We start from the raw sequence: 16,199 nt of genomic DNA on the forward strand, positions 1-16,199 counted from the left end.
AAAATGCTCACAATAACCCTGTAAGGTCAGGAAGGCAGATATTATCTCAGATGAGAAAATGGAGGTGTGAAAAGTTTAATATAATATGTGTGTGAACTAGTATTATTAAGTTTCAGAAATCGTTAGGAATAAATACTGGCACTAGAAACCAGTCCTAATTCCCATTCCAGACCTCTAGTATGAGAGAGAGAGAGAGAAAGTAAGGCTAGATACACAATACATACATATATAAACATACATACATATCTCTATATCGCAAACATATCTCTATATATACATACATATATATGTATATGTATTAGGATTAAGCTAAAAGTAATGGTTGGTAAGAAGAAAAAGGTTCCATCCGATATGATAAAATATCTAACATTTACTTATCTATGTTCATTTTATACCATATTTCCTCAGAAGAATGTAAGCTCTTTGAGAGGACTACTCTGTTTTTGTCATTGTATTTCTATCACCTTGCATTTGTTGAACTGAATTCAACATAGAAATATATGTGGATATTCAAGGGAAGTGGTGTTTATGTCAGTTCATTATAGATTGGTGGCTCCAGCTAATGGAAAATTACAAATGAGTATCATTTTTATGACCATTGCTTTGATTGACGCAACATACCTTGCAAAAATTTCAAAGACCTTTTCATTGATCAGAGATCATTTTGCATAAGATAATTGAGTGTCATCCTGGAACTATATGGTTTTGTCATTTCTTTTAAGTAAATAATCAGAATATTGACAGAAATGACCAAAATTTTGGCTACATGAGGTCACCACAAATTCTAATGTGAAGTTTGCATACTTGTACAATGAATTAGGAGCTTATAAAATCTGTCTCCTGATAAACCATTTAAATGCTTGTACGAAATGAAGGCACATCTGGTTTTACAACATCAGTATCTTTTTTTTTCATGCCAGGCCTACACCTTCTATTAACTGGACAAAAGAAGATGGAGAGCTGCCTGTCAACCGGACATTTTACAAAAACTTTAAGAAAACTCTGAATATCATTCATGTTTCAGAGGCAGACTCTGGAAAATACAAATGTACAGCAAGAAATTCTTTAGGCTTTGTTGAACATACCATTTCAGTCACTGTCAAAGGTATACTAATGTTTAAAATGTGTTCATCTTAGATTTGAAGTATAATAAATTAGATATCAACTTTGATGCAGTAAATAGTTTTGTACAGTTTTGACATATGGTGCATTTCAAATTGTTTTGTTTTTTTGTGAGGCAATTGGGGTTAAGTGACTAGCCCAGTGTTACACAGTTAGTAAGTGTCAAGGGTCTGAGGTCGGATTTGAACTCAGGTCCTCCTGAATCCAGGGCCAATGCTCTATCCACTGCGCCACCTAGCTGCCCCATGCATTTCAAATTGTACTCATAGTAGTAAAGCTTCAAAGTGGTACTAAGACTTTTGGAACATCCAGTCTATCACTTAAAAGTGCTCAATGGCTGTGGAGCTTAAATCAAAATAATAATGAGTTACTTCACTTTTAAAAGGAACTAAAGATCAAAATGAAGTCTTTTAAGTCCCTTATATAGCTCTTGGTTGTCCTATGCCACATAACAAGTCAGTCCTGATTTGTTTAATCCTTAATTACTGTTAATGTCAAATGAAGAAAATATTAGAATCACTATCTAGATATCCTTTCAAAACACCAGAGTATTAATCTGAAGTAGGTTACAAGCATTGATTAGCTCACCTTCTTAAAAATGGAAGACCAGGTCAGCTAGGTGGTGCAGTGGATAAAACACAAGTCCTGGATTCAGGAGGACCTGAGTTCAAATCAGGCCTCGGACACTTGACATGTACTAGCTGTGTGACCCTTAGCAAGTCACTTAACCCTCATTGCCCTGCAAAAAAAAAATGGAAGACCAAACAAATTTCCTACAAAGGATGTCAATATTTCAGTTGTTTCAGAAATATGGCCATCCCCCCCATCCATACATACTGCACACAGCCTCCCTCTTAGCCAATAATTTCAATAAGTAATTTTGACTAAAAATATTCAGTTAATCATTTTGTGGTTAACACTATGGCAATAAGCCTCTCCATAATTCCTTGGCTAATTGAAAGACCAGAACCACTTATGGCATCTATATTCAAGCATTTCTTTTATGATCAAACCTGCCAGAGAATGCATCCAGCCAGCAAAGCCTTCCAGTACCCAATATCTCCTCCATGCTATGCTGAGGTTTCTGAGTAAGACTTTAGTGGAGGGTTTCAGTATGCATGTGCAGAATATTAATTTTGAGATGAAGTATTAAGTAATTTTCTCACCATTGTATTATAATGCTTGTTTGATTCAGATCTTTATTTTTGTCCTCAATAAAGCGGCCCCATATTGGATTACAGCGCCTAGAAACCTCGTGCTGTCCCCTGGGGAAGATGGGACTTTGATCTGCAGAGCTAATGGAAATCCCAAACCCAACATTAGCTGGTTAACAAATGGTGTTCCAATAGAAAGTAAGTTCTGTTGGTTGGCTTTACTTATGTCTTGTATGTGAATATAAAAATGCCTCAAAACTAATAAAGCAGAATTAGATGCTCAGGCAGGACATCGAATTTAATAGTCTAAAAAAACTTCCCCAACATGAACTTTGTTTCTTTTTAATAATATTTTATTTTCCCCAATTGCTTGTAAAATCAATTTTAACATTGTTTTAAATTTTCGAGTTCCACATTCTCTCCCCCATCCCTGAGATGGTAAATAATTTGTTATATATTATACATGTGCAATCACAACATGAACTCTGTTGAATACTCAGGGCATTTTATGACATTTAAGACAAATTATATGCTATAGCTATTATATGTATTGATGGCAGCTTGTTAATATTTCCTCCTTCATGTGTTTAAATCCCTCTGAGATATTAACCTTTGTAATATCCAAGGGTCTTAGGTGTTTGAAGAAGGCATTATGTTTGTTTGTTTGTCTGTTTGTTTGAAAAAAACTTAGGGAAGATTCTTGGGGAGTCTTAGAATATTAGAAATTAGAAGTAGCATTACATGTAGAAAAGAGGGTGGGTAGAATGAGCAGAAAAGGACCCAATAGAGCTGTGGTTTGGGACCTGAACTATCCAGGCATTTACATCCATTCCCTTTTCTTTATTGAGCATTTTAAGTGGTCATTTATTTTGCTTTTGTTTTCACCTTCACTTTATCCCCTGCTTCCAGGAGAGTCATTCCTGACATGAATTCGTTGTTGGTTTTTTTTTTTAATACTGCTATATAGTATCATTGAAAGGGCACTAGATTTGAATTAAGAAAAACAGTTCAAATTTTAGCCCTACAACTTGTCTGTGTAGCATCAGGCAAATCACTTAACCTCCCTAGAAGAAGATTGGATTGGGTGTCCCCCAAGGTCCCCACTAGCTGTCCATCTATGATCCCACAGTGTAATCTGATGATTAAGTTAGTTAAGCATTCTCCTGATTCCTTTGACACCATCCTTCCCATCTCCTGGGTGACCATGCTCCATCAGTCATTTCGTTACTCACATGGATCCCCCCCCATTTTTTTTGGTGGGGCAATAAGGTTTAAGTGACTTGCCCAGGGTCACACAGCTAGTAAGTGTCAAGTGTCTGAGACCAGGGCTTGAATCTAGGGCTGGTGCTTTACCAGCTGCGCCACCTAGCTGCTCCCTTCACATGTGTCTTTAGTCTCTTTCTCTATCCTGGCTCCTGCCTTTCCAGTCTTCTAACACCTTACTCCCCAGTACATACTCTTCAATCCAGTGACACTGGCCTCCTTGCTCTTCCACAAACAAAACACTCCATCACTTGACTTCAGACATTCTCTCTGGCTGTCCCTGTGCCTAGAATGCCCTCCCACCTGCACTCTGACCACTGATTTCCTTGCTTCCTTTAAGTCCCAGTTAAAATCCCACAGGACCCTCCTATAGGAAGCCATCCCTAATCCCTTCCAGTGCCTTCCCCTGTTAATTAGTTCCTATTTACCCTATATATAGATTGCTTTGTTTTACATGTTGTATCTGTCCTTTCCCCCTCCATTAGAATGTAAGCACTACAAAGGCAGGGACTATCTTTTGCCTCTTTTGGCATCCCCACTGCTTAGCACAGTGCCTGTCACATAGTAGGTACTTAATAAATATCTACTGAATTGACTCTGACTCACCAGGGTACAAGCATTTTCATACATGTGTGTGTGTGACTTTATTCATATAAGGAACTCCCTGATGAGGAAACCCCTCCTCTGCCAATGCAAGTTGGCACCTTCTCTGAAATTTGTAGCATTAGAGAGTTGCCTAGAAGACTGAGAAGTTAAGGGACTTGCCCAAAGTCACACAGCCTTGTATGCATCAGAAGTGGAAATTGAACCAAAGTCTTCCTAGCTCTAAGGCCAGCCCTCTATCCATTATACCACAGTAGTTTTCCCCCTATTGTCTCTCTAACCTTAATTTTTTTTATTTAGAATTTTTTATTTTCCCAATTTACATGTAAAAACAAATTTTAACATCAATTATTTAAAACTTTGTGTTCCAAATTCTCTTCCTCCCTCCATCCCCACCCTGCTTTAAGAACTCAAGCAATTCAATATAAGTAATATATGTATAGTCATGCAAAACAAATTTTTTATCCTTCCTATCTCAAGTTATCCTTTTCCTCTGCTGTTCTTTACTAAACACCTAAAAGGAATATGCTAATTTGAGTCTACTAACTGCCTCTACTTACTCATCACCCTTAGTCCCCTGAAATATGGCTTTTATTCCTGCTACACCACTAAAACTGTTCCTTCCTAAGTCACCAACAAGTGAGAAATTGCCAGATCTAATTATCTTTCCTTAGTCCTCAACCTCTCTGCGGAGTTTGACACTGTTAACCTTCTGTCTTCTACCTTGGTTTCCATGACACTCCAATTTACTTGTTATCCTTCTCTCTGTTGATCATGTCATCTCGGCATTCCTTGCTAATTCATCTTCGTCCTCCAGCTGCTAAAGTAAGTGTGAAGCCTCGACTCTATTACTGGTCTTTCCTTCTCTCCCTGCATTCTCTATCTTGGAAATCACAGTCACATGCATGGCTTCAATTATTTTCTCTATACACATGACTTCCAAATCAATATCTCTAGCCCTGACCTTCCCCATGAGCTCCACATCCACATTTGCTCCTATCTATAGGATATGTCCACCTGTATTCATGGAATGTTCCGGACATACATCTCACCTATCTATAGGATATGTCCACCTCTATTCATGGAATGTTCCGGACATACATCTCAAATAAACTTATTAAAGATGCAGAGTCTAGCAATGTCACAATTTTTTAAAAAAAGAAAATATTAGTCCAGAGAACCTTTCAAAAGTTCTGTCATGAAGCCATTACAGCTTGATGGGACTTGATAGGAACTTGGTTTCTGATGCTATCATTTTTGAGACACACATCACTTTCATGCCATGCCCAGAGAGTAGGGGAAGGAAGTGGCTAGACATATAAATACTTTGTTTGCACTGATTGATGATTTCTAACCCATCCAAATTGGTGGGGGACAAGGATCTTTAGAAAATACCCCTTTGATGTTTTAAATATTCTTTAAAATAAGAAATTTAATTGATTTAGAGCTTCATCTTCAAAATAGTCATAGAGTTTGGATATCTGCTTCTGAAAGCTATATGAATGAAAAAATGATAGGAAAAAATCATTACCTTAGAATATATAGTGAAGCTTAGGATAGAAAGGAAAGAAGTACCAAGGTCTGGATTCCCAAGGTCTAGACTTGTTCTAGAGAATTTTCTATTATAGGCCCAGTTCTATGATCTAATAACCACCCAAACTTGACCAAGACACCTAGTTTCTCTGTTTCTTGATTTCCTACTTGGAAGGAAATATTAATATCTGTTCTGTCAACTTTACAAGGTTGTTTTGCGAGATAAGTGAGAATGTATATGAAAGCACTTTGTAAATTATGTAAAACATTATTTAAAAGTAAAGTAATATTTTTCAAGAGGCAAAATGAATGAAGAAAATGCTAGCCCAGGTAACCTCTTAATTCTGTATTAAGGCAAATGCTGAAGGAAAGTAGAGCTCAGAGAAATCTCTGTTGCTGTACCTCCTATCCCATCACCCCGTTTCTCTAGGGTATGGTAAATAAGATCCTCATCCCTGGCCTTACTTGAGCTTCTGCAACGACAAGTGGGTGGTGAATCATGGAGGCAGCCAACAGTGAAGAAAGAGATGGGGCTACCCATATGGGTGTAAAATAGACCTGAGGTTCATATCTTCTTCTTGTACTTTCTGTCATTGTACTGTTCTGAATTCTTTTTTCCTATTTTTTTAATCTGATTTTTTTAATGATGCAAAGAATAGGGACACATAATATGGTTTACCCTGGCCTCACAGGTGGTTCAAGCAATGTTCTTGTGACCTGTTACCCACCAAGGACCAACCCTGCCTTCAGAAGAGTATTTTTTTATCCTGCTTTATCAACTGAGCCAATGCTATTATTTGGAGTTCATGTACTCATTGACTTGGTAGTACAAAATGCAGAGGTATTTAATATAGGTCAATTGTATAGCTTTTCAGCGTATTGTTTTTCAAAATGTAGATTAATTAATTTACCTGCTGAGTTATTGGATAAGGTCTAATACTATGGGATCTTAGTGAAATGAAAACAGCTAGATAGCTAATCATTTTACTGACATTATACTATAGTTCGTTTAGGCTAAGTTGTCCTAATTAAATCTTCTCCCTAATCACTCTTGGAAAGTGGCTATTATCCACCATGTGGATGCTGGACAAATCATTTAACCTTCCTAGATCTTTTTCCTGTGAAGTTAACATTTGCCAATGGTGTTTTACAGAACCACAACTAGGGATTTTCTTCACTTGGAGAAGAAAGTTTGGGTACAGTAATGCTAGAAGAGGGGGGTACCTTGTTCTTAAGGGTGAAGTTGTGGGGGGACCTGGGAACAGGATCAGCTCCTGGAGGTAGTGGTATAGGGTTGGGTGAAAGAATGGAGACAGAGAACTGGGAAGTGTAAGGACAGCAACCCCCAGATTTAAGTAGGGAGTTATCACCCTGAGGCAAAGCTCTGGCTGTCCCAGCTGGTAAAGGTTCTGGTAGTTTACTAGTTTATTTGGATGAATATGGAGCATTGTCCTTGTGTTACAGTAAGGTCACTGTATTCATCAGAGTGCATTCCTAACAAAGGATAATCTGCCTACTAGTCCATTTGACATAGGAGAGAGGAGAGAGTTCCAGTTTGTCGGTAGAAGGACCTTTAAGGTATTCTTCAGTGGTCTTGTGGCCATAATGACAACAAAAAGTGAGGAGCGGGTGCTGCTACATAGCTATACTCTGCTACCTAGGGATGGGTCTTCAGTATTTTGACAAAGAAAAACTAAATGAAAACCTTTAAAATGTGGAGAAAGATATTAGGGTCATGGGGTCCTAGATTTAGAACTAGTAGAGACTCCAGAGGTCATTGGCTCCAACCTCCTCATTTTACAGATGAAGAAGCTGACACACAGAAAGGTTGTGACTAGCCCAGAGTCATATAGCTCATAAACAAACATCTGAGGTAGGCCTTGAACCCAGTTCTTCCTAATTCCTGGTCCAGAATACAGATAGGCACAGGTAGAACACTAATGAAGAATCACTTTTGAAAGGAAGCGATAATCAGAAGGGAAACAATTTTGTGTCATACTTTGGAGATCATTTAAAAATATGTCCTGTGAGTCTCTGTGTAGCAACACTTTAAAGGAGGTAAGATGTACATCATCATCATTGTCGTGGTCACCACCACCACTACTAACATTTATATAGTGCTACTATATACAAAGCACTGTGCACTTCACACTTATCTCATTTGATCCTCACAACGACCCTGGTAGGTGGGTACTATTATTACTCCCATTTTAAAGATGAGAACAGGAGGCAAACAGATTAAGTGACTTGCCCAAAGTCACACAGCTAGTAAGTGTCTGAGGCTGGATTTGAACTTAAGTCTTCCTGACTCACGGGCCACCTATTTGCCCCCTTTATATTCTGTTTCTGGAAGGACTCTCAGGCTCAAGTAACCAGAGAATATGTTTTCAGTAGCAATCTTTAACCAGAAATGAGATTTGAAAATGGAATGGGGAAAGGCATTCAGTCATTGCCCATCAGGAAGCTGTCCACCCTTGAGGCAATTTGAAATAAGGCTAGAACTATAAGTAAAACAGAAAAGTCAGGGATCCTAAATGGAATGTTTATTGGTTAGTCCACATTTTGATGCTACACTGTGGAATGAAATAGAGGAAAGAGAACATGGACCAGCACTTTCTCACCTTGCAGCTCCTTGGGAGTTCTGCACAGATTTTCCTGAACATTTTTAAAGGGCCCAGTTGAGCGAACATCAGCAAAAGTAGCTGACTCCAAGAGAAGTCTTTCATCTAGCCTAGCAGTAGGAAATGTGTTTGAACCAAGGCATCCTTAAGAGATAAATCCACTGCCTAGGTATCCTGAAGACACCCTCAAATAATGAAATTCTAAACATAGGTACTTCAGAGGCAGAAGGCAAAATCAGAGAATGAAAGGAATCTTGCCTTTTGATTTAATATTCCATGCCTTCTCTGAGGTGATAACAAAAAAGTGTCTATTCTATATAAGCACTTTTCATCTATACGGTGAGGCTGTTTGGGGGAAAAAAATTAAAGGATGGTTCATGAAATGTAATGACATTATAAAGCAGCTAAGAACAGCTTTCCTCCCACTCCCTTTCTTCCCCTTCCAGAAATCCCATATAAGCAATTCAAGGAGGACCTCCTAAACTCAGAAATTTGCCTCTGCTCCACAGGAGCCTTCCAAATAGGTATTTGCTCAAATGGGGGCTAGGCAGGCAGGTGAAAGGAGCTGTGAGGGTCAGGCTGAGGCTAAAATAACTCCATGGTAACTTCCCCAGGGGAGCAGCAATCCTCAGCTATTCTTTATCAAGGCTTAAATGACTTCTGTATAGCCTATCCTTTTATAGCCTATCCAATAACAAAGTGAAAAAATACCATACATCACCCATATGTTTGATACAAATAATAATAGGAAGGAGAAAGAAGAGGAGGAGGGACAACAACTAACATTTATATACTGATTTAAAATTTGTAAAGCACTTCGTGTGTGTGTGTGTGTGTGTGTGTGTGTGTGTGTGTGTGTGAGAGAGAGAGAGAGAGAATTATTATACCAAATCATCAGACAATTGTCTGTAATCATCAGACAATTGTCTAAGTCAGGAGACCTAAGTCTAAGATCTGGGCCTACCACAGTTTATCTGTATGGCCCTTGGAAAGTCACTTGGACTTTTTTTTGTCTTGAATTCCTCATCTACAAAATTGTGATAATAATGATACTTGCCCTGACTCCTTCTTAGAACTGAGGGAGAAGTGAACACAAGGGGAGAGGCTTTGGAAATTGTTAAATGCCCTATAATATAAAATATTATTATTACTTGGTGTAGTAGATAGCAAGCTGGCCTAGAAGCAGGGAAGACCTGGTTTTAAGTCCTGGGTTCAAGCCTTGCTTCAGTTGCATTTTGGCATTGTGACAGTAGGCAAGTCATTTAACTTCTAATGTCCTAGACGACTCCTTAAGTTGAAGAAAAGGTGCTGACTTGCATTGGGAGTGGGAATTTTCTCCTTTAAGCATTCCCTTTATCAATTAAATCATAGACCCAGTCCCTATCCCTAAGATGTTAATAATATCATTATTGTGATATTGGACAAAGTTTAGTCATCATTATAAGGTGGTCAGGGTACAGGGACAGAAAGAGAAAAGGAGTTTTAATGAAGGTTTGCTGATTTTACATTAAAAAGAAAAGATTTCTCTAAAATATTGCACTCCAATGACCTGATCCTGCCCCTAGGTCTTTGACTCTGGTCCTCTGAAGTGCATGTGGTGATTTTATTGTTGAGGCCTCTTTTTTTTCATTGTTCATTTGAATTAAACACACTTGACTTGGATCACTAGACTCTCCCTTTGGGCCACATGATTTGGGTTGCTGGCAAGATGAGTACAACACAGTAGCCCGCAGGTAGTTACTTAATAAGGCCATACATTTTCACTGGTGTAGCGCAGTAAGTGGATTTACTACCTTGGACAGCTTCCAACTGGACCTCCTTATGCCACTGTGACTGTTGCTGTTTTCTTGGATTTAGTGGAAATGAAGTTTATGCCCCCATGGGGAGATCAGCTTGTTCACTGCTTTTCTGGAAAATATTTATTTTTGCTGGGAAATACCTTGCCAAACACAAATATCTGGAGACCATTTGATTAAGATGAAATAGGGAATTTTCAGCGGGATGGCTTTTAAGTAGCTGACAAAGAGCTCAGACATTCTGATAAACTGATAAGGAAAGGGGTCACATAAAAGCTTTTTAAAAATGTTTTCTGTCTGAGATGGAGATTTTAAAATGCAAACGCAGTTTCCTGGTTTTAGTGACTGTTTATTACTCACTTGACTTTCCTTTCTCACTTTGCTGGGGAGGCAGGGCTTGAGCAGCTCATTGAGGTATTTCTCTCCCTCAGCATGTGCCCCACCAAGCAAGATAATTCAGATGCAGAGCTTCCCTTTGGCTTGAGGGATGGAAATCAGCTCTTGAAAACTCCTAAATTGCACTGGATTGTAACAAAGCACTCCTGAAACACAACACTCAAGCACTGAATCAAGAGAAACTGTTAGAATTCCCATTTGCTATGAATGAACTGGCACAGAGAGGCTCTCAAATACAGCTAATATATGCCAGCAGACTATAAAGGTCAAGGGATTCAGTTCAACAAGCATTGATTAAATGGCGGCTATCCAAAATACATGGGCAGCCAGGTGACACAGTGGACAGTGTGCTAGGCCTGGAGTCAGGAAGACTCATCTTCCCGAGTTCAAATTTGGCCTCACTCACTTACTAGCTATGTGACCCTGGGCAAGTCACTTAACCCTGTTCGCCTTAGTTCCTCATCCGTAAAAGCTGGAGAAAGAAATAGCAAACTGCTCCAGTATCTTTGCCAAGAAAACTCCTAATAGGGTCATAAAGAGTAAGACACAACTGAACAAAAAAAAAATATAAAACGCACATTACATTAGGCCCTCAGGAAACAACAATGATAAACTAGATTATATAATCCCTACCCTCAAGGAGCTCATAGTCTAAGAGGAGTGGAAGGCATATGACATATATGCAAGTATGGATGATACTCAGGAGAGGCAATAATAAAGGAGAAAACCCTCACAAAGCACCCAAAGAAAATTGAATGTGGGACAGATCATTTCCTCTTGGGAATTACAAACCAGCATAACACAGTAGAAATATCATTGAATTCAGATTGTAAGACTTCCATTCTAAATCTAACTCTGACCTTTCCCATATCTATGAGTGTGGGCAAGTCGTTTCAGCATCCTATGCCTCAGTTTCCTCTTATGTAAAATGAGAACAATATTGGCCCTACTTGCTTCACCAGGATGTTCTGAGGTAAGTACTTTATAAATACTGAAAGAGTCATAGAAAAATGGTGGCACTTGACCTGGGCCTTGGAGAATGAGGATTTCAACAGGAATAGATAAAAGCACGTGCATTCCATGGGCGGAGGAACAAATGGGGCAAAAGAATACATGAAAAGGTTGTGAAATTGCAAACGGTCCAGTTTGGCTGGAAGGTAGAGTGTATGAAATGGATTAAAGTGAAATTGAATTAGAAATGGAAGCTTAGAACTAGATTTCCAAGGGCCCTGCATGCATAGGGAACCACTGAAGGTTTTTAGCTGTAGAGTGGCATGGTTCACTAGACCTGTGTAACAGGAAGATTGTTTTATGTGTTTTATTTATTTTTGTAGTGATTTGGAAAGTGGGGAGGCTAGAGACAGGAAGACTAGTTGGAGAGTTTATTGTAGTTGTCCTCCTCTTGAGAGGAATGAAGGCCTGAACAAGGAGGGTAGTAGTTTGAGAGGAGAAGAAGAGAGGAATATGATAGTAAAATTATCAGGATTTATCATCTGACTTAGATGTTGGGAGTGAGGACAAGAATTAAGGATGGTTTTAAACATGAGTAATCAGAATGGACCTTATCCTGATTGCCCAAAATGACATTTAATTCAATGAGTCATTATTAAGAGCAAATTTTAAAAACCCAATGTTTTCAAACGCTTATTTGTAAATGCAGAAAATATGGCTAATATATGAGATGCACTAGACCTCATTACACAAGTAGGCAAATTTGACTTCATAAATACTACTGAGACTTAGTGGGGAGTGGAGTGGGGGAGGGAAGGCTGACTTACAGTCTCCCTAGCCCTTCTTTTTTTTTTTTTTTTTTTTTTTTTGCGGGGCAATGAGGGTTAAGTGACTTGCCCAGGGTCACACAGCTAGTCAAGTGTCTGAGGCGGGATTTGAATTCAGCTATTCCTGAACCCAAGGCCAGTGCTTCATCCACTGTGCCACCTAGCTGCCCCCTAGCCCTTCTAACTCCTATCTTCAATATTAGTTAATTTCTTATTCATGCTAATAGCCTGTAAAGCATCCTGGTCTCTTAAGACATACATCATGACCTTTGACTCCACCCTGCTGCAACTACCCCAAAAGCAATTATACCTTAGAGTCACCATTACCCCAAAATGTTCCACTTCCAAGATTCTGAACCCTGAAATTGTCCTGATTATAATCTCCTATCTTTGCACCTCTCTCACTGACACTAATACTAAATCTATTCTTTCTTCTTGCAGTGACCTTAAACCTGAAGTCCATCACCCTCATTAGTCTCCTTTTACTCAGTGCTTATCTACCTTTGAATACTTTGCACCTTTGACCTACTGTTCAATCCACAAATCTGGGTCACTCCCACCATTTGCCTTCTCTGCTTTAACTCCTGAGCCTCACACAAGGGAGAAGAAATCATGTAACCATCCTTAAGTCTCCTCTGCCCTTAATCTCAACCCCTTGACTCTGTCATCCTTTCAAACTATTATCTCATATCTCTACTCTTTTTTACCACTAAAGTAGAAAGAATAGTTTATGCTTCCTGCCTTTTCTTCTTGGCCTCCCATTCACTCTTCATCCTCTTGCCATCCAGATTCAATTCTGTCTCTCAGTTGAAATCGCTCTCACAGATTGTCAGTGACCTCTTAGTTGCTAAATATGGTGGCCTTTTCTCAGTTTTCATCTTCCTTGATCTACCTATAACGTTCAATGCTATGGATTGTCCTTCCATCTGATCACTCTCTCCTCTCTTGCTTTCTGGATTCTCTTGGTGTTTTCCCAGAAAACATAAACTCCTTGAGGATAGGAACTTTTTTATTGTTCTTGGCTTTGTCCTCCCAGTGCCTCACATAACACTTTGCACACTAAGATCTTACTAAAGGTTTGTTGAATTGAATTGAATTTTTGTGACTTGTTTTCCTCCTACCTATCTGATTTTACCTCTTCCTTTATTTCTACTACCCTGAAGTCTGGGCATCTTCCAAACCTCTGTCTTCTTTCTCTCCCTTAAGTGACTCTCCATTCATTCTAATGACCTGTATGGCATCTTGGTCTCTCAGAATGGACATCAACTTCCTCAACCCCCATGACTTCTGGATCCATCTCTTCCTTTGTGTTTATTTATCATCTTTCTGCCAACAACTTCCAAAAGTATGTGACCATTTCTAATCTCTGTTGCAAACTCCATTCTCATGTCCCCACCTGCCTCCTGGACAGCTGTGCCACCAACACCTCAGCCTCAACACATCTAAAATTGAACTTAGAATCTTCACCCTAAAACTGCTTATTCTTCCTAACTTTCCTACTCTGTTGGTGTTACCACCATGGTTCCAGGCACATAGACTCAAAACCTCATGATCATCCTGGAATCCCCCCATCTTCCTAATCCACCACATCCAGTTAGTTGCTACATCTTACCGATTCTTTCTCAGTCTGTCTTGTCTCCACTCATACAATCACCACCCTAGTTCAGACTCTCATCACCTCTCACATAGCCCATTACAAAAGCTTTCTAACTGGCTTCACTGACTCCATTAACTTCTTTTTTCCATCCATCTCTCATACAACTGTCAAAATAATTATATGAATGGATAGGTCTAACCATATCTGTTCCCAATAACCTCCATCAACTATCAGAACTAGAATTCAAATCTATGTCCTCAGACCCCAAGTCAACATTCTTTCTGCTGTGCCATATTGTGCCTATGTGGTATCTTGATAATATATAAAGTGTTTAGAAAAGTTAATTTAGGATCATTAAGGGCATAGAGAATCTTCCAGATTAGTTGATAGAGCTAGGGATGTTTAAACTGGAGATTTAGGGAAGGGTTATTAGATTAAATGGCTTCAAATGTCTCTTGCAACTCTGAGGTTCTGTGATTCTCTGAAAGGTAGCTGAACGCTCAATTTAGTTGGAAAAAGTGTTTAGACAATAGGCTAAGATATATAGGACCCCTGAAAATTGTTCTGGATTTGTATTGATTGCTTACAAAAGATGTGGCAAATCTGTTCCTTGTCCAGTTATTGTTCTCTCTCTTTCATTTAAGTTCATTTCTACAGTAGTCCAATAATACCCATAACCTGTTGAAAAGACTAGGAAAATATTTTATATATGTGTATACATATATATGTTTGTATCTCTCTGTGTCTGTTTCTCTGTATGTAAACATACACACATATAGATAGATGGAGATAGATAGATAGATCTCTATCTATATGTTGTTTTTTAAAGGGATAACTTATGGCTCAGGCCTGATTTAAAATGATAGGTTCACAAATAGCATGTGTAGGCTAAGGGGCTACTTCAAAATATTCTAAAGCTCATACATCATAGGATTTCATTCATACTGTTATATCAAGTGGAACATTTCATATGATTTCAGAAATTAGTTATTGATTGTGAATGTATTGTATTCTAAAGAACAATTGTATTATCCATGGAAGGATGCCTTATATGAAAGAGGTGCAAAAAGGGACTCCCTTAGTAGGGGTTTAAATGATCCATGGTTATTGATTATTTGTATTGAATTTTCAGGGTAGCATGGGCTAGTCTGAAAATGTTAGAGGCTTTTATAGTATAATAAATGTGACCCCATTTGGACTTGGAGAAATAAAGAAAAGGTGAAAAACTGTCATTTGGTTTATTTTGATTCATGTTACATAGAGAACTTAATATGAACCATGCGTTTGAGATAAGAAAATAATCAAGGAATTTAAGGGAAGTAGTCAAGCTATCTTGTTTAAAAATCATTGGAAAGCAGCCTTACCTGGGGGGACCTGAGATGCTCCACAATATAGTGGTACAAGGCTGTTCACAGTAAGAACTGAGGATAACCTGATTTAAATACTAAGTTAATCTAGTTAAGCATTAATAGACAAGGATACTGGTTACTTGTTTTTGAAATTCATTTAGGCACCTCTATATCTGGGAGTGAAATTTTAAAACAGTACAAGGATTTGACCAAAGGTTTGGCACTCATCAAAAGAGTATTCTGTTCAACTGCACAGCAATGCCTACTGCCTGAGGGTGACACTGATGTATTCTCATGTATTATTTAGTCTATTCAGTTACATTTGATTTCAATAGGAAAAGGAATAGATTTGTCCTCACTTTTATGACTCGAGAGATTTTGCTGAAAACCCAGTTGTCTTAAAGAGACATTTTATTCCAATCCATTCTTTCTATATTATTCATAGTTCTTCCTCATCCACCTCCTCCCCCAATAGAGACTTTCTGAGGTCAGAGAATAGCTTAAAGCAAACCTAGGTTTGTCCAAATAGTTTACTGAGCTACCTATGTCTGGCTAAGAGGTTTGGGTGAAGAATGGGCTTGATATGTATGCATGGACCAAAATGCATAGGTTTCACCTAGTATCTAAGCACAGGGCATTCTCTTCATTTAGTTACTTTTCATTTTTCTCCCATTCCTCAGGGACTTGAAGGTATCATTCCTCTCTCTCTCTCTCTCTCTCTTTTTTTTTTTAGTGAGGCAATTGGGGTTAAGTGACTTGCCCAGGGTCACACAGCTAGTAAGTGTTAAGTGTCTGAGGCTGGATCTGAACTCAGGTACTCCTGAATCCAGGGCCGGTGCTCTATCCACTCTAGCTGCCCCCAAAGATTCTTTTTTTTTTGTTTTTTGTTTTCGTGAGGCAATGGGGGTTAAGTGACTTGCCCAGGGTCACACAGCTAGTAAGTGTCAAGTGTCTGAGGCCGGATTTGAACTCAGGTACTCCTGAATC

At 38.7% G+C, this 16,199-nt stretch overlaps 1 protein-coding gene across 1 annotated transcript in view; it reads left to right on the forward strand.

Annotated features, from left to right (window-relative positions):
* Positions 1–16,199, forward strand: part of NRCAM (neuronal cell adhesion molecule) — a 208,304-nt gene that overhangs the window by 130,824 nt on the left and 61,281 nt on the right. Inside the window, 2 exon segments of the mRNA XM_043968191.1 lie at positions 921–1,105; positions 2,343–2,474. Of these exon segments, the coding sequence (XP_043824126.1) occupies positions 921–1,105; positions 2,343–2,474 (317 nt within the window).

The sequence above is a fragment of the Dromiciops gliroides genome, chromosome 5 (assembly GCF_019393635.1).
Source record: "Dromiciops gliroides isolate mDroGli1 chromosome 5, mDroGli1.pri, whole genome shotgun sequence".
Taxonomy (NCBI): Eukaryota; Metazoa; Chordata; class Mammalia; order Microbiotheria; family Microbiotheriidae; genus Dromiciops; species Dromiciops gliroides.